Raw genomic sequence first — 17,782 nt, 5'->3', positions numbered from 1 at the left:
CTTACAAACTCTCCAGATTCATGTGCTTTTCCATACAGCATTCAGAAAAGGTTGCACAGGCAGTAAAACTTGGCTTTAGTTAAAGTGGAGAAGGTTCCTAAATTATTGGTATAGGAACTCTAGAGTGGCTTGTAAGAGCCATGCGGTTTGGTTTGCACCAACCAGTACAAACCTCCTCACACGTTGAGCTTCTCTGGTAGACTGGAGGGGAACAGAGGCTTGATTATCTAGTTCTTCACAAGGTGTGCTAAGCCTGGCATGATGGTTTACTCTAGGGTCTTAAATGTTTCATGCATTAATTAGACTAGATTGGTGGGGTATTATTATTATTATTATTATTATTATTATTATTATTATTATTAGTGTTGGTTATATGAGACTGGCTATCCCACAGTAAATACATGCTCGCTTAATTGGGCCCACAGATCATAAGGCCTGTGGATTGATTGTGGCCCCCTCGTTTATATGCAGATCCCTGGAGGCATTCAAAGTCTGTTGGCCATCTGTCTGTTCCCCTCATGTTCTTGGAAAGTGTGAATGGGCACTGGGAGAAAGCCTCCATTGCAAATTCTGCATTTTTCCTCCTCTAATTTGATTCAGAGGCACATGGTATAGGAAGAAAATATCTTTAGGTCAAAATCAGACACAAAATCTAAATTAGAAACTGGTTTCTGATCAGCTGGCTTGCCTTTTTTTGGTATATATGGAAGCTTCTTACATGCCCAGGCGTTGTGAATATTTCTATATTTACATATGTTGAATGTCTTTCTCTAACTCTTAATTGGAGGATTTTCTTTTAACTTACCTAGACTATTTGTTATTGCCTGGTTTTCTCCTGGTAGTTATTTGCATCAAAACTATTTTCATGTGGTGTTGGTTTTTTAATGGCTACAGTAGGGTTGCCATATTTCAAAAAGTGAAAATCCGGACACAGAAGTTGTTGAACTTTTTTTTTGCAAAATCTAAAAAAAAATGTTTTTGAGATATTTTTAAGGAAATTCGTCAAAATCTAGACTTCTGAAACAGGTTGACATATCTCCACATTTTCCTGGACATCTGAGCATGGTTTCCACCCAGACACTGTTTACGACTGCCGTATTCTGGCTATGTCCAGAAAATTCCAGGTGTATGGTAACCCTAGGTTACAGTTTTAACGTAGTGGCTTTTTCTATTAAAAAAAAATGCTTTTCATCTATGTAAACCTTGTATTATGAGGTAATGGCTTTCACAGGTGATGTTGTGCAGATGCAAAATGGTGGGAAATGGAGGCATTGATGAATCTTACTAAAGCTGTAACCTTCATCTAGGTGAATCTGTGTCTGTAATTAAGCACACGGACCCTGTGCCTGATCCTCGTGCAGTGAACCAAGACAAGAAGAACATGCTCTTTTCTGTGAGTAAATGGGGGGGGGATCTGTTTGAGCGTACTGATTATTAAAGGATTGTTCTGCTCTTTCTTGACTTACTTCCTATGGGTTCCTCCCCCCCCCCCCAAAAAAAAAAAATAGCCATCACTCGTTTTGTTTAGGGCAGCTCATGTTTAAAGAATTAAGAATATCTTGGACATCTAAATGGTAACCTTGTATGGAACTAAATGAGCCTTAAAAAACCTGATGCATATAAACACATTGTCTCTTCAATCATGGTAAACTTTGTTTAGCTACACTTGTACATGCTAGGCAAAAATGAAGAGCAGTAAAACAAGAAACCATTGGAAACACACAGTTGCCCAGGGGACGTGTTGGGCTTGTAATCCTAGGTTTTCAGGGTACATGTTTGAAAGGCAAGTGTGAGGGCTATGGTTATAAAGCAAGGTGTTTCTGTCATCTACCAGTTACTGCTAAGTGTTTTTTTTTGTAACTGGAATGCTATTTATTAAGAGAGCTTATCTTCCAAGTTTCACTGATACCCCAGTTTCTTTTTTTAAATCTCCTGTAATGTGCCCGGCAGAAAAGTGTAGAAAAAGGGCTCAGATTCTTTTTCATCTCTTCCAAGTCAGTTGCCACATGTAACCATAGGACGTCCTGTTCTTTGTTGCATTTGTGGGATGAGCGTCACTTGAAGATGCAAAAAGTGTGCTTGACCACAGGTCTGCCCAACTCTTGCCCATACTGGCAAGGCTGGTCTAAGGAAGTGGTCAATGCTTCTTTGTGGGAGGGAGTAGGACAATTACATTCTTCAAGAGAATGAATGTGAGGCCTTTGTTGGATTTAAGAAAACAGTAGGTGAATGCTTTCTTGCATTCAAGCTCCGTCTACCCTAAGGTCACCCTGCAGGAGGCCATGATTTCATCTGCAAAGGAGCCTTCATCTGGGATCTCCCTCCCACAAAGAAGCATTGACCACTACCAAGACTGCTCAGTCCTTGTTTTCAGAAGATTGGTAAACTCTTGTTTCAGTGGGCCTCTGAGAAGTGCAGCCTTACTGGCTTTTAAGCAGGCACATGTTTTTCGGTGTTTCTGGAATCTTTGGGAGGGAGGTTCTTGGTAAACTGCTGCTCATTTGTCACTTCTATAAAGATTGCTTCAATAATCACTTTTACTTGATGCTTCTGTTTGGTTGGTGGTTTTAATTTGATGGTAGCTACCTTCAGAACTCCATAGAGTATAGCTCGCCTGGTGTATAACTGGCCAATAAATACTTAGAGGCCATGGGCAAAGCCATCTGCCTCCTTGGAATGGGAGTAGTAATGAATCCATCCATGACTGGTGAGAAGATACACAAGAGAGGGATTAAATTCTTACAATGTTGGACACTCACTGTGATTGTTTTTTTCAAAGGTGACCAAACTAGAGTGAGAGAGTAATTTATGGTCATAGTAGGGCACGTAGTACATACAAATACACATAAAATAGGCCTGTGTATATAAAAACTCAGTTCAAAGACAGAATGAAATCTGAAGTAACTTCCAGAATGCTGATAGCCGCATTCATGTATTTTATGTTGCTGTTAACTCGAATTAGCCAAAATAAGACTACAAACCTTGCAGTTTGGCTATAAGGTATTGGTGGAAAATAGTATCTGAAAAAGCATAACCTAGCTTTATGTGCTAGTGATTAACCACAGTTCTCCAATTCCCTTTTAACTTCTTGATTTAGGGTACAAACATTGCTGCAGGGAAAGCTATGGGTGTGGTTGTGGCAACTGGCGTGAACACTGAAATTGGCAAAATTCGTGATGAAATGGTGGCTACTGAGCAGGAGAGGACCCCGCTTCAGCAGAAGCTGGACGAGTTTGGAGAGCAGCTGTCAAAGGTCATCTCCCTGATATGCATTGCGGTGTGGATAATCAACATCGGCCACTTCAATGATCCTGTCCATGGTGGCTCCTGGATTCGGGGTGCCATCTACTATTTCAAAATTGCTGTGGCACTTGCTGTGGCTGCAATCCCAGAGGGCCTGCCTGCTGTCATTACCACTTGCTTGGCTCTGGGTACTCGCCGAATGGCAAAGAAGAATGCTATTGTTCGAAGCCTGCCATCTGTGGAAACCCTGGGCTGCACTTCCGTAATCTGTTCAGACAAGACTGGAACTCTTACCACCAACCAGATGTCAGTTTGCAGGGTATGGTCAATTCACTTATCTAGTTTCTTCTTAACTTATGTAATTTGTCTGGGTTTCTGTCAGAACTATGAAATAGGCCAGTTTTAGTGTCAGTACAGCTCTGTCACCAAAGCCTGCTTCTAAGCCTTTATTTTATTAAAATGTGATTGCAGATGCTTTATCAGCAGAAAAGATAATTTAAGTTAATTAGAAGGATAGTGCTTACCTCTTTGTAACTTGAATATTACTCTGTACATAAAGAGAAAAATACATGGCTTGGTTTGAGACAAAACTTAACCGATGCCTATCCCTTGAATCTGTTCAGTTCCTGAGCTCAACTCTAGAAGAAAAGGTGCCTTGAGAATAACTTTCCTTCACCACTGATGCAGTCTTGATAGGGTGAAGATAAATGTGCCCCAGGAGAGATGGAAAAAGAAAATAAAACTTTTTGCCATTTATAGACTCTTCCCAAGTTGATGGCTTGGGAATTATTCTCCTTGTCACAGGTTTTTTAATGGGTTTATTACCCTCTTTAAAATAAAACAAAAACACCTCAAATTTTGAGTGAACAAATTCCATTCTGTATTCAATTGCCCATGAACTTTGAAGAATGGCCCATGATTACCATTTCATTGAAGGTAGGCCCTGGAGCAACAGAATAGATAAGACTTTAAGAGTTACTTCCTTCCCATGTTGTCATACTTCTGTCAGTCTTCTCCACTTTTCTCTATACCGCACACATGGGTGGTCCACAGTATTTGATAGTAAATTCAAACTGGAGTAGATATGGGAGGCCCTGGTTTAAAATTTGATGCATAATCTGTTATTGAGTAGATTACCAGAGTTACCTATGATGCTAGGCACTCTGTAGAGTAACCAGGTGTGTGTGTGTGTGTGTGTGTGTGTGTGTGTGTGTGTGTTTAGAAAGTTGATGAATGCTGATCTAGGTATTGTCCTGTTATTTAGCAATTATGCCAGTCTCTTTATTCAGTTGGTTGTGCCTCACTTGTGATTGATATTCTAAGCAGGAACTGAATAGAAGCACAAAGAAAGAATTTTAAATCAAATTAAGGCACTTTTATTTGTGAAGGGTAATTGCTGGAAAGACTTAAGGGGCTAGAGCTTCTCCTGATTACATTACGTGGCTGGAAATAATTACATTCAAAATTATTGGGCCAGGGTAAGATTTCAAATAAGTAAACAGTAACAGACCTCTTCTTTTTGAATCTACTTAATATTTGTGTGACTGTAACAGACTTTGGTGCCCCTGTTTAACTTGCTGTTTACTTATTTGTATTACTTTCCAGTCTTGTCCAGAATTTTATGCTGAAGTGTTTGTGCCTGTGGAACACAAAGCAGCTGCTCATCTGTATTCTAGAGAAGGTTACTTGCAGAGTATTGCATAACTGCCCGTCTCTTAAGAAGTCAGATGCCAAAAAAACAGAAAGGTTCCTTAGCATAGGAACATCAAACCCTTTTGCCTCAGAAAAAGATTTGTTTTGAAGTAGCAATATTGAGCTCTTCATTCTTTTAGATCAAAATATTTCTCTAATCCTATATAGCTGGGAGAGGGTGTTTTGTTTTTTATTAGTGTCAAGTCCATTAGGTAATGCAGAAAAGTGGTGTCTGTAAGATTTTGGAAGAAAGCCTTTGCACATAAAAGCAGTAAAGCAGCATTTTCCTGTGGAAAAGAGAGAGAGTCTCTCTCCTTCTCTTTAGGAAGTTTTTACAGAAGTAATCCTTGGAGATTATTTTTCTGCATTATGGTCTGTTGCCAAACTATCCATTCCAAGCCGATGTGAATTTACTCATGTTGCTTGTACACAGCAGGCTTGAAAGGAAAGTAACTGCATACATTTGAATGGTGGGTGTTCTTTTGAAAAAGGTTTTCCTTATGGTGGCATAGTGGTGTTTTTCCTTGGGGATTGGAGTTCAGTCTTTTGCTCATCCCTTATTGGTAAACACTGTCCTCTCTTCCTGCTCCAATATCTATTTAAACTAGAGTGCTCCTTTAAAAAGAACATTTTCCCTGCCTCTTCAAGACCCTCTTTCAGTTAAAAACCAACCTTGTCAGCAGTGCCGTCTCCCCGGCTCTTTCTCAGTGCTCATGTTAATTTCTGAAAAATGATCCCCTCCCCACCATGCCCCCTTAGTCTTTTCCCTTCACCTTCCTTGTGTTCTGGTCATGCTAAATGAACATTGACTAGCATATGCCACATTTCCATGTCTGAGGCTGCATTCCTGTCGCTCCAGGTTCAAAAAGTGGCACCAGGCACTGCTTCTGAAGCATTTGCCTGATTCTAAAACTCACCAACACCTGGCAATGAAGGTGAGTGTTCTGAAGTCAGTATAGCTGTGCTTACCTGGAGTGGACTAAACATTAAACTTTGGCTGATTTCCTGGGAATAAAATGAATTCCTCCAGAATATAGAGGCAAAGATCTAAAGAAATGTATGTGGAAGAAGCCCATATTATAAAAATCCTGAAAAATAAGTGCTAGTTAAATGTTATAACTATTAATGCCACTGATATAAAGTCCTGCCTGCACTTCTATCTTGATGTTCAAGCTTTAAGTTATCTCAGTTGGTTGACTGGATCTGTACCCTTTTCTGTCTTACAGGTGTTCGTTGTGGACCGAGTGGAAGGAGATAGCTGTTCTCTGAATGAATTTACAGTGACTGGCTCAACATACGCTCCCATAGGAGAAGTGTAAGCTTGATTCTTGCCAGCTGAACCATTTACAGGTTTGGCTGTGTATGCACAGCAGCACTTAGGGCTCGAATTTAACAGCCTGAAAGAGAAGTGGATAATGTAAAGCGGGACTGAAGTGCAACCTCTTGATTTGTAGATTACCAATTTAAAGCTAATCTTTTGGAATAGTTAATTTTGTGAGGAAATTGCACGCTTTCCACAAGGTTATTGATATTTCGCCCATCATAGGGAGAAGAGTGTTACTGGTCTCACTTAACAAGTTATTTACTGTGAGCACTCCAAGCATTATAAATGTACTCTAGATCTGTCCTTCAGAATTATATTGTTGTCCTAGAGTATATTTCTTATGTGTGCAATCTTTCATTATGAATACTGTTGTGCAGGCTTGTGTTTAAGCACTTGCCTGGCAGCTTATGGGGACAAGGATTTGCATGCAGGTGAGTGAGTAACCTGGTATAGAATGGGTAAAGCACTGTTTCCTCCTTGGAGCCCACCATCACACACCAGGGTGCTAGAAGGACAGACCTCTCCATCTGACCTCTACTGGCTCCCAGAAGGCTAAAATTTGTTTTTGTTTTTGTTGTTGTTGTTTAATTTGGCAGGCCTATAAAATTACAAGACTGCTATGCTTTCCCTCCTTCAAACCTTAATTTCTCCAAATTGTTCTGAAATGTTATCTTTTTTGAATCTACATATCATATTACCACTTCTCTTATGCCTTTGTCTCTGCTTTCCATATAAAGAAATGTGCACACACTAGTGTCTTTTCAGTTCTTCATAGCTCCAAAGAAAGGCACAGATTGTTAATGTTGAGATGATGACTGGAAAAGACATAACATCTATTGTCATTTCCTAGTTGATGTCTTTGTTTACGTAGAGCCCTTAAGAGGAGCACATGAGGTGTCATGATTCATCAGTGCTTCAGCAAAGCTAATTTCCCCCAAGTAGAGAGAAATCTCAATTTGTTCAGTCTTCAGTCTTGTCATCAGTCATTGATGACAAGCTTTTGATGTGAATCAATCCCATGATGGGCCCTTTCTAAATGTTCTTTCTAAATGTTCTAATATTAATTTCAATTACCCTTGAACAAAATTCACTTAGGGCAAAAGTGAAATACAGCATCTTTAAAACATGCAGCACACTTGCCTCATTGATCATGGTTCCTTTTCATATTTGAGTGGGCAAGGAGGAATTCTTAATTAGGACACGGGAACTTTAAATGCCCATGTTTTAAAAGACTACCTGTAAAAGTGAGTTCTCCTGTTGATTCTGGCCTTGTAAACATAATGCAGCATGAAATGTCCATTCACATTCATGTCAATGTGATTTATTTATCCCAAGTCCAAGCTGCAGGGGGCTTTCCAGATTTTAGCATATGAAGGATGAGAATAACATGAACATGCCAGAGAAGGAAGGATCTTAGCCAGTGGTTTACTCTGCTACAGCACAGACATTGGGACTGAAGTCTCACCATCTATTTTTCTCTTGAATATTTTTGACAGGCATAAAGATGAGAAACTGATCAAATGCAGTCAGTATGATGGCCTTATAGAATTGGCAACAATCTGTGCCCTTTGCAACGATTCTTCTCTGGATTTCAATGAGGTAAGTATCTCCTCCTAATTCAAGAGAGGGAGCAAAGTGGTTGCTGTTGCTCTCCTACGTTAGAAAGGGCTGCAGCACGAGTGTCAAGGTACATTCCCCCCATCCTCTTTGATTAAGGGTATTTATCTGTTCACAGGAACAGATACTTTCCCTCAAGGGTGTGTTTGTTTAGTCTTTTATGCACCTCTTTTCCAGCAGTTGTGTCCAAGACGAATTGCTCAGTTGTTTTCGGTTATTAAATCTGTACAAATAGATAGCAAACAAAATAAATAAATAAAAGTATACAGCAAATGAAATAACAATTCAGCAGCAAGATATCCAAACCAAGGCATCAAGTTAAAACAACTAAAAACAGCCACAGACTGAAATAATCAGATTTTAATGTTGCATCAAAATATCAACAATGTAGGTCTTGACCAGACATCCCCACTAAGGGAATTTAAGAAGTGGGGTTGCCACAATACAACATATTTATACGTTTCTGATAGATGAATTTCTGACACCTGTAAAAGAAGCCTTGTGTGCATATCTACTATCTAGGTATTTTCCTGAATCCTGTGAAAAGTGACTGTGCCTGCACCAGTTAGTTTTTCATGATCTGGGAAACGTATAGTTTTATCTTGGCGCTGAAGAGCCTTGGTGTTGTATGAAACAAAATGTTGAATTTAATTTTTTTTCATGCATACATGAATTCATACAAAGGACTCAATGACAGGTATGAGAGCACCTAAGTCTGAAGCTAAACAGGTGTGAACTTGAACAGTCCCTTGAATTAGTATGGAAGCTCCATTTTACAGCCATATGGGGGCTTTGCATCGAGCGGGAGTGCAGGAGTAAGGAAAAATATGGGGAAAGAAGGCCGGAAGAAAGAGGCACTGTACACATGGTTGGTTATACAATATTAGCTTGAAAAAGCACTTCCATAATGAGTGCTGGTTGAGATGCACCTTTAAAATAGTTAGGCAGAACACTAAATAAGGGACAGTCAAGGGAAGTGGGCTTTTGAGACAAGGTAGTGCATTCTTCTAATTAACAAATAGGTTTTCTTATGCTGAGCCTGTGCTGATAGTCCCCATACCAACTGCAAAGAATGTGACTTACACATACCAGATAAAAGACAGTGACCTTTTTGGTGCTGAGCAGGACAGAGGAAGGTAAAAGAGGTTTGGATAAAGGAGCATAAATAATAGGCAAGGGTTAACATAGCAGAACATGCAGGACAGTTATGCTTCTTTGGGTTGTTTATGCAAAAGTTGATCTAGAAGGAAGTAACTTGATAGATGCAGTGGGGAGAAAGGTCACAGACATGAGTGGAAGAAGTCAAAGTGTAGGGCTGCAGAGTGAATCAAGAGAAAGTAGTAGACTGCCGGGAATGAAACCCTTAGAAACTAGGACTTGAAGTGTCATTAGAAAGTATAGACAAGTATGAGTAAACACTTGAAAGGGCTGGTGTGGCTTAGACTTATGTTCTCACTGTGCCAGTCTACTTACTGCTACAAAATGGGGGCCTCTTATGGCACTTAAGGTACAAATGCAAGTCAAGGTAAGCCCCCCCCCCCCCCGCCCAGTAGGTCTTCGTGTGCTGGAAAAGGAAGCAGTAATTGGTACAGTACAAAAATATATTTTCAATAAAATCCATTATTGCATAAATAGATTTTATTACAAATTCTGGTTTTGTTTTCATTTTAAATAAGAATTTTTGGATGTCTGTTATCAAGAAGACTCCCAAAATATGTAAGTGATAGGCAAACTGTGATACTAATCATGCTAATAACATTTTTTTGTTAAAGGCTAAAGGAGTGTATGAAAAGGTTGGTGAGGCCACCGAGACTGCCCTCACGTGTCTGGTGGAGAAGATGAATGTGTTTGACACAGAGTTGAAAGGACTGTCCAGAATTGAACGGGCAAACGCTTGCAACTCGGTCAGTACTTCTGAAATAATACACAGCAGAGAACCCAGTAAAACTCTTCTCCTTTCCTGCAGGTTCATTGCACTCCAATTCTGACTTCTCCATCTTCCCACCTCCTTTCTGCAGGTGATAAAGCAACTCATGAAGAAAGAGTTCACCCTTGAATTCTCAAGGGATAGAAAGTCCATGTCGGTGTACTGCACTCCAAACAAGCCCAGCCGGACTACTATGAGCAAGATGTTCGTTAAGGCAAGTATGCTTCATGGAAGCAGGCGGTTGTACTCTTGAAGTTGTGCCAGAACAAAATTGCAGTGGCGTCTCAAAAAATAAATCTGTGCTTAGTAGTATTCGACCCCTGCAGTTGAGTGAGCTACTTTAATTTAATTTAATTTATTTTTTCCTTGATGGCTTTGTGGTGTGAAGGCAAGTGATTGTGATTCTGATCTTTCCTGGAAGGCTAATTGGCTCCCACTTTGTGCTCCTGCAGGGTGCCCCTGAAGGAGTAATTGACAGGTGTACACACATCCGGGTTGGAAGCACTAAAGTGCCATTGACACCAGGAATTAAGCAGAAGATCATGAGCGTCATCCGAGAGTGGGGCACAGGCCGAGATACCCTGCGCTGCTTGGCTTTAGCAACACACGACAATCCACCAAGAAGGGAAGACATGAAATTAGAGGATTCTGCAAATTTCATTACTTACGAGGTTGGTTTACTGTCAAATTGTAGCTTGAGGAGAATGGCAGAAGTTTCCTCAAAGTGAACTTTGTCTTTGGATGGAAACACCAAGTGAGCCACTCGGAGCTCCTTGGAGGAAGGGATGTAGCTGATGTTAGTTTGTAACATTTAGCATCTCCATCTTAGTCCCATCCTAGTATATTGGGCATTTATCACTAGGCATCCTGGGTAGTGTTCATGCCCTTGCAATTAACACAGCTGGTGATAAACCCCACCTAATCCTAGGCTACGAACATTTACCTAGGGCTGTCTAGTCTCCATTCCTTACCTATAGAATGGGAACAGTAGCAACTGACCTCTGTGGATTGTTGGGAAGATGAACAAATTAAAACAAAAATGCTGTACAAGCAATAATAGCAGTGCCTTTTTCCTAGAAAAATAGGTACTCATCATGAAGTTGTTACAGTAAGTGCCACACTCTTTAACCAAAAAAAGAGGCTTCAGTACTTCGTACCCTTGAGTACCCCCTCAAAAAAAAACTGACAAGTAATAGTATAACAATGGTAAAAGACATATTAGTTCTGTTCAGCAACTTAAGAATGTGTGCCTTTTACCTTGTTACTTGAAAATCTGAATGCTTAATGAGGTTTATTCTTGTTTCAGACCAATTTGACATTTGTTGGCTGTGTGGGGATGCTGGATCCCCCACGAATTGAAGTGGCATCATCCATAAAGTTATGCCGGCAAGCTGGTATTCGTGTGATTATGATAACGGGGGACAACAAGGGGACAGCAGTGGCCATCTGTCGTCGTATTGGCATCTTTGGGGAAGAAGAAGATGTCACCACGAGAGCCTTTACAGGGCGTGAGTTTGATGAACTTTCCCTGGCTGCCCAGAGGGACGCTTGCCTAAACGCTCGCTGCTTTGCCCGTGTGGAGCCTTCCCATAAGTCTAAGATTGTTGAGTTTCTCCAGTCTTTTGATGAGATCACAGCTATGGTAAGTGTGAGAGGTGGGGCATTAGATAGGCGGCAACTTCTTGTGTAGAGAAAGATATGTGTACTAGTTGGGGGGAGGGGTCTTTATGCAGTTGCATTTTACCGAGGTTCCAAACAGTTCTCTCCCAGCAAGAAGATGCAGAATAGGCTAGAACGTACATTAGTGCTTGGAATCAGTTCTGCTGTATGCTGGCACAATGGGCTGTGTTAGTGCCCACTTTTCAAACTTTCTCTTTCAGACTGGAGATGGTGTAAATGATGCCCCAGCACTGAAGAAAGCAGAGATTGGCATTGCTATGGGGTCAGGCACTGCGGTGGCAAAGACAGCGTCAGAAATGGTGCTGGCTGATGACAACTTTTCGACCATTGTAGCAGCTGTGGAAGAGGGGCGTGCAATCTACAATAACATGAAACAATTCATTCGCTACCTCATCTCCTCCAATGTCGGAGAGGTCGTATGGTAGGTGTGCCAAGCAATCTCAACTCCCCTCAAGAACTGCACAAGTGAACTTTGTTGATATAAATTGAGCTGGTCTGGCCTGGGACAAATTCAATCCAGAGGTGGCTGACAAGCGACTTAGGGAACCTTTCCCGTCCCCCCCTTAAACAGAAGAAAATGTCAGAGGATGGATTTGGAGAGTGTTTAGTGGCAACTCAGCTCTGGACAATTTGTTAGCAAAGACCATAGATATGCCAAACCAGAGAGCTTTTAAGTGCAAACTAGAGCTTTAAGTGTAACAATGTATTCTTCAGAACCACTTCTGCTGTTTTGGGTAATGAGTGATTTGCAAAGACACACTGAATGTCCCTAGTTGCCAACGACTATTATTCTCATCTCACTTTCAATGCAGCACCCAAGTTCTCCTTTCCATAGGCTGCATAGGACTTGCCTTGGTTGTCAAATAGCGTCAAGAACTGTTAGGATTGCAGCTAATTTGAATACTTGACTCTTAAATAGTTGTAACCCAGTTTCCTCTCATGCTGTGAAAACCCTAAGTACAACATATCCATTAAATCCTTCAGTTAACATGATTAATCTTATTTCTGCTCTTTTTTTGACAGTATCTTCCTGACTGCTGCCTTGGGTTTCCCTGAAGCTTTAATTCCTGTGCAGCTGTTGTGGGTAAACCTTGTGACTGATGGACTCCCTGCCACTGCTCTGGGGTTCAACCCCCCTGATCTTGACATCATGGACAAACCACCTCGTAATCCCAAAGAGCCCTTGATCTCTGGGTGGCTCTTCTTCCGCTACTTGGCCATTGGATGTGAGTGTTGATTTTGGATTTGCAAACCCCTGGGTAGAACAAGAGGTTTTCTGTTTTCCCCCTTCCCTCATTCCCAGTACTTCCCTGTTCCCTTCCCTTCTCCTCTTTGCTCTTACACAAGTGAGTCCAATTAGGGCAGCAGCATGGCATCAGCCAGTCCGCATTGCAGTTTGGCAGAATGGTAGAAGTTAGCTTAAAGGTACTGAAACTTGTTATCACATGCTATTGCTGCATCCTTTCCTCCTCGCCTTCCTTTCTCTTGGCAATTGCTAATCTTGCAGAAGATGGCTGCAAAGTGCCACTTGGACCAGTGTCTCTCAAACTTGGGTCGCCAGCTGTTGTTGGACTGCAACTTTCATCATCCCTGGCTAGCAGGACCAGTGGTCAGGGGTGATGGGAGTTGTAGTCCAACAACAGCTGGGGACCCATGTTTGAGAAACTCACTTTGGACAGTTTACCTACCAAGCTAAATCTACTTCTGAACTCTCCATTTTAACTAAGCACCCAAAATGTTTTTTAAAGCCGGCATTGCCTTGGATTGAATTATCTGATAAAATAATTTGTGTGTGTGTGTGTGTGTGTGTGTTTGTTTGTAGAAGAGTTAACTTTCATTAGGCGGGTTTTCAAAGGGGAAAGTGTAAGTGTGTCTTGCACAGAGCTCTGGCCCCATCTCTGGGTCTGTTTTTAAATGAGATATGTGGTGCTGGAAAGAATCCAGTTGTGGTTACTTGGCATTCAAGATATGAGCATGGATAGCAATTGCAGGAAATGGGCAAGGGTTACACAGTAACCTATTGTACAGAGGAGAGAAAGTTCAGGTGAGGTGAGCAGGCAATACAGTTGGCCCATTATTCAGCCTAGAAAGAACTAAAATTATTTATCCCCCCCCCCCCTTAAGGCTATGTTGGAGCTGCTACGGTGGGAGCTGCTGCTTGGTGGTTTATTGCTGCTGATGGTGGCCCAAGAATTACCTACTACCAGCTGGTAATATTTTCTTCTCAATATTTCAACATTAGCATTTTTGGAATAAGGCTTACATTTTTGTAGTGCTGTTGGCTAACTATGGTGTTTAAGTGGAATGCACTGGTATATTTGCAAAATAACACCAGTTCTTATCTTTGGAAAGATCTTACACATGTCAAAAAACTAATTCCTGCTTAAAATAAAGATCAGATTAGAGTGTTTAAGAAAAGCTTTGGTTTGTTCAACTTTATAGCTGAACAACAAGAAGAATTATAATGATGGTTGATAGCACAAGAGTATTTTGATGAGCTGCAGCCGGGGGACGAAGAGCAGTAATGTCATGAGTGTACTTAACTAACTTGTATTTGTGTTCACATTTTGCAGAGCCATTTTCTGCAGTGCAAAGAGGACAATCCAGATTTTGAAGGTGTTGACTGTGTGGTCTTTGAGTCTCCATACCCTATGACAATGGCACTTTCCGTCTTGGTCACTATAGAGATGTGTAATGCACTCAACAGGTTGGTGTGCTTGAAATGGATGCTTTCATGTGCCGTGTGTTGGTGATGCAGTGATGGGAGCTCTAGATTGCATCATGCTATTTGAAGAACTTGCCTTGACCGCAGAAGTTCTGCATTTGGGTGATTTTCACTGTGTTTCTGGAATTCAGTGACTTTAGGGATTCAGCTACTTTTACTTTTTTTAACAATGGATTTAAATAAATCAATGAAGGAGCAGTACACAAGATGGGGCAGAAGAAGTAGCTTTTTCATCTGCAGAAACTGAAAAGAAATATTGCCTGTCTTAAGCTTCACAGGACATCTGTCTCAGCACTGTCAGAAGCATTGCAACGTTAGACAGGCTTGATCCAGTGTAATGTAGATATATGGAGCAGGATCTGGGTCAGCAGTTTTTGCAGAACATTGGTAGGGAGCTATTAAAGCAGGTGGACCTTTCACTAGAGAGCTGCTGATGGGTTGTGGGCCTACAAAACTGGGCACTAGGAGAAATGCCTTGTGCTGTAGCACATGCATGCACTTGGTATCATGGCAGCCAGAACTGGAAAAACCAAAAGAAGCCCCCTGCATTAAGAGTTTTTAAAGCTAGTGGAAGGGGAAAGTAGAGTGGCAGACTCTCTGAGCCTGCCGAAGATAAGAGCTGGTGAAGTGCAGTGGCTTTGAGCAGGAGCTGTGAGCCCTGGGTCAAGTCACACATAGATGGCCTTTAGGCAAGCTGCTGTGAACTGTGAAGCTTTATGTACGCCTTCATTCTTTTTTCCAGCCTGTCAGAGAACCAGTCCTTGTTGCGGATGCCTCCTTGGGAGAACGTCTGGCTGCTGGGTTCCATTTGCTTGTCCATGTCTCTTCACTTCCTTATCCTCTATGTGGAGCCACTGCCAGTAAGTTTGCCTAGCTCATGTTCCAGGACAAGTCTTGAGCTGAGCCAGAAAAGCTCTTGGTCATCCCCAGCTCTCTTGCCCCTCAGCTCAGTCAAAAGGCTTCACCAATAATGCTATTTCTCTTCCATTCCCCAGCTGATCTTCCAAATCACACCTCTGAATCTGACCCAGTGGCTGATGGTGTTGAAAATCTCGCTGCCTGTCATCCTGCTGGACGAGACACTTAAATTTGTGGCCCGTAACTACCTAGAGCCTGGTAAAGATAGTGTGCCGCCTGCCACCAAGCCACGCTCTTTGTCCGCATGCACCGAAGGGATTTCCTGGCCGTTTGTGTTCATTACCCTACCCTTGGTTATTTGGCTGTATAGCACAGACACTAACTTTAGCGACATGTTCTTGTCTTGACCTGAAGAGATAACAGTTTGACAGAGAGATGTTTAACTTAAATCAATTTTTTTATTGTTTAAAGCAATTGTCTTATTCTGCTGAATTTTCACATGAACATATTTGCCGGTGTCTGAGGTTCCATATTCTATGCCAGCCCTTCCCCATCCCGGCGCCCTCCAGATACCTGCTGTTACAACTCCCATCAGCCACAGCCAGCCCACCTGTGCTTGCTAGGCCCAATGGGAGTTGTACCCCAGACACCTGGGAGGGGCCCCAGGTTGTGGAAGGGCTGATCTAGACGTTTTGGGTTTTTTCTTTTACTTCCCCTGACCCGACTCCAGTGGGGGAGTAGCATTTCTCCCCACCCCCTTTTATACACATCTAGGGTGTCCATTGACATGTACAGAGAAATTTAACACTATTTTATGCAAATATTTTTTGTAGAGGAGAAGCATGTACAGTGTTCTGTTTAATAGTCAACTCATCCTTGTAAAAACAAACAAAAAAGTGCTTTGTGGGGGGAGTGCCAGTGGACACTATATTGAGCAAACTGTAATTGGTAGCAGATTTTAGGGAATGAATGTTTTTTGTGTGTTTTCTTAAACTAAAAAGCATGCAATTGTTTATGTCTTCTGCATGGTCACCTAATCTTAATTTGTCATTCAGCTGGTTTTTTTCTGCACTGGGCAGATGTATACTGCTACCTCAGTATCTACCCCCCTTTTTTTGCCCTTTCCAATATTTTTAAATAACAACAGAATCTTGTTTACACCTGTATTTGTAAGAGGTATGCTTATTTTTGCTGGTGCAGAAAATACCACTCCAGGGGCAACCTATTACTGTTCTCCTCCTCAACCCCCCCATCACATGTAGATTTTTTTTTTAAAAAAATATTATTTATTTAAATATCTTATGTATTTTTATTGTAACAGCATTTTCACCAGCGTTGCCCACTTTGGGATGGTGGGGGAGAAGCAGGAAAGGTAAAAGGCTACCTGGATAGACTTCAGGCAAAGCAAAAAATAAAAAAAAAATAAACTTTTTTTAATTGAGAAAATTTTGTTTCTCATTTCATTTATGCCTTGGAGGCTGCTCCATTTTAATTAGCAAAATCCATGCGTCAATATTTTTTGTGTTCTTTTTTTTTAAAGTGGGGGCATTCATAATGGGACCTGGAAACAAAGGACTTGCGTTTGCACAGCTGGAGTTCTCACAGGGTCTTTTTTTGGGTTAGGTCTCTTAACTCTCAGTGCCACATCTTGGGATATAGTCTGCTGGCCACATCTTACCCTGAAGTGGCAAAGTAACAAATTTGTGTGTGTGTGCGTGTGTGTGTTACGTCTCTGTGTGTGTTTTTGTAAAATCTGTAAATACCACATGACCAAATGAACATATTGTATAGAACTATTTTTATTTTTAATGTGGCATTAACCACCATCATTCTATTGCGATAAATGTTACCGCATGTTGTGTTTCCCCCCCCCCCCTCCAAATTGAGTCCTGTATCAACAATGTGTAAGTTCATTAACAGTCCTAACTGTGTGGTGTTTCTCTCCAATGCCTTCCAACATCCATCGACTGAAGTGAGTATCTCTCTTCCATTTCACCATTCCAGTGGTGATGTGCTGTGTTAAAAAAAGATAGCATATGCTGTATACATGTCAAAGAATAAATGCTAATTTTCCCTTCATTCCATGCTGCATTTTGTCAGATATTCTGCTGTGCTACATTATTATCACCACTCTTCACATTCTGCCTCCAGTATCATAAGGCTCAGATGTCTTGAAGAACAAGCATATTTTGCGCCCCCAATTTCTATCGGGTTAAATCTTTAGAACTAAGCTAGCAAGACCTGTGCCCTGAAAGTATTAGAGAATTAACAGTGTTTCCCCTTCCTAAATTCACATTAAACTCTTCCTTAGCAACCGTCAGCACCTCCAGGGTGGCTTTGCTGCAGTGGAAGCTTTTTTAGATAATCTAATCTATCTTCCCCACATCTCAAAAGTAATAGGCATCCTTGAACATGGGTCCCAATTAGCAGCTTGTAGTTTTCATACTGTACTTTGATGCTCTTGGACTTCTTTGTTTTGTTATAAAGTGTCATGAACCATTCCAGATAACAGGTATTAGCTTCAGAAGGCCAAAGGTCTTCCAGTTACATTCTCTCAGGTATTGTGTTTGTAACAAAACAGTAACTTAATAGTTCTCAGTGAGTAGAGACTCTTCTTGTGTCCCACAAAAACAGCAACGGAGCAGTCGAATGAACATAACACGGTTGAATGCCGAGGGACTGGGTGACATGTTCTGTCAAAACGGCAGATAGCATG

General features: G+C 41.3%; 1 protein-coding gene across 1 annotated transcript in view; it reads left to right on the top strand.

Moving 5' to 3' along the window:
* ATP2A2 (ATPase sarcoplasmic/endoplasmic reticulum Ca2+ transporting 2) overlaps positions 1–17,145 on the top strand; it is a 46,576-nt gene extending 29,431 nt beyond the window's left edge. The window contains exons 7-20 of the mRNA XM_079957843.1: positions 1,308–1,393; positions 3,098–3,562; positions 6,162–6,250; positions 7,756–7,858; positions 9,649–9,780; positions 9,895–10,017; positions 10,256–10,474; positions 11,110–11,445; positions 11,684–11,904; positions 12,507–12,709; positions 13,608–13,693; positions 14,057–14,190; positions 14,951–15,068; positions 15,204–17,145. Of these exons, the coding sequence (XP_079813969.1) occupies positions 1,308–1,393; positions 3,098–3,562; positions 6,162–6,250; positions 7,756–7,858; positions 9,649–9,780; positions 9,895–10,017; positions 10,256–10,474; positions 11,110–11,445; positions 11,684–11,904; positions 12,507–12,709; positions 13,608–13,693; positions 14,057–14,190; positions 14,951–15,068; positions 15,204–15,473 (2,585 nt within the window). The 3' untranslated portion in view covers positions 15,474–17,145. The remainder of the gene's footprint in view (positions 1–1,307; positions 1,394–3,097; positions 3,563–6,161; positions 6,251–7,755; positions 7,859–9,648; positions 9,781–9,894; positions 10,018–10,255; positions 10,475–11,109; positions 11,446–11,683; positions 11,905–12,506; positions 12,710–13,607; positions 13,694–14,056; positions 14,191–14,950; positions 15,069–15,203) is intronic.
* Positions 17,146–17,782: the final 637 nt, after the last annotated feature.

The sequence above is a fragment of the Podarcis cretensis genome (genome assembly GCF_951804945.1).
Source record: "Podarcis cretensis genome assembly, chromosome: 16".
Lineage (NCBI taxonomy): Eukaryota > Metazoa > Chordata > Lepidosauria > Squamata > Lacertidae > Podarcis > Podarcis cretensis.
Note: the sequence above shows the minus strand (reverse complement) of the source record. Positions and strands in the feature narration are given on the sequence as shown.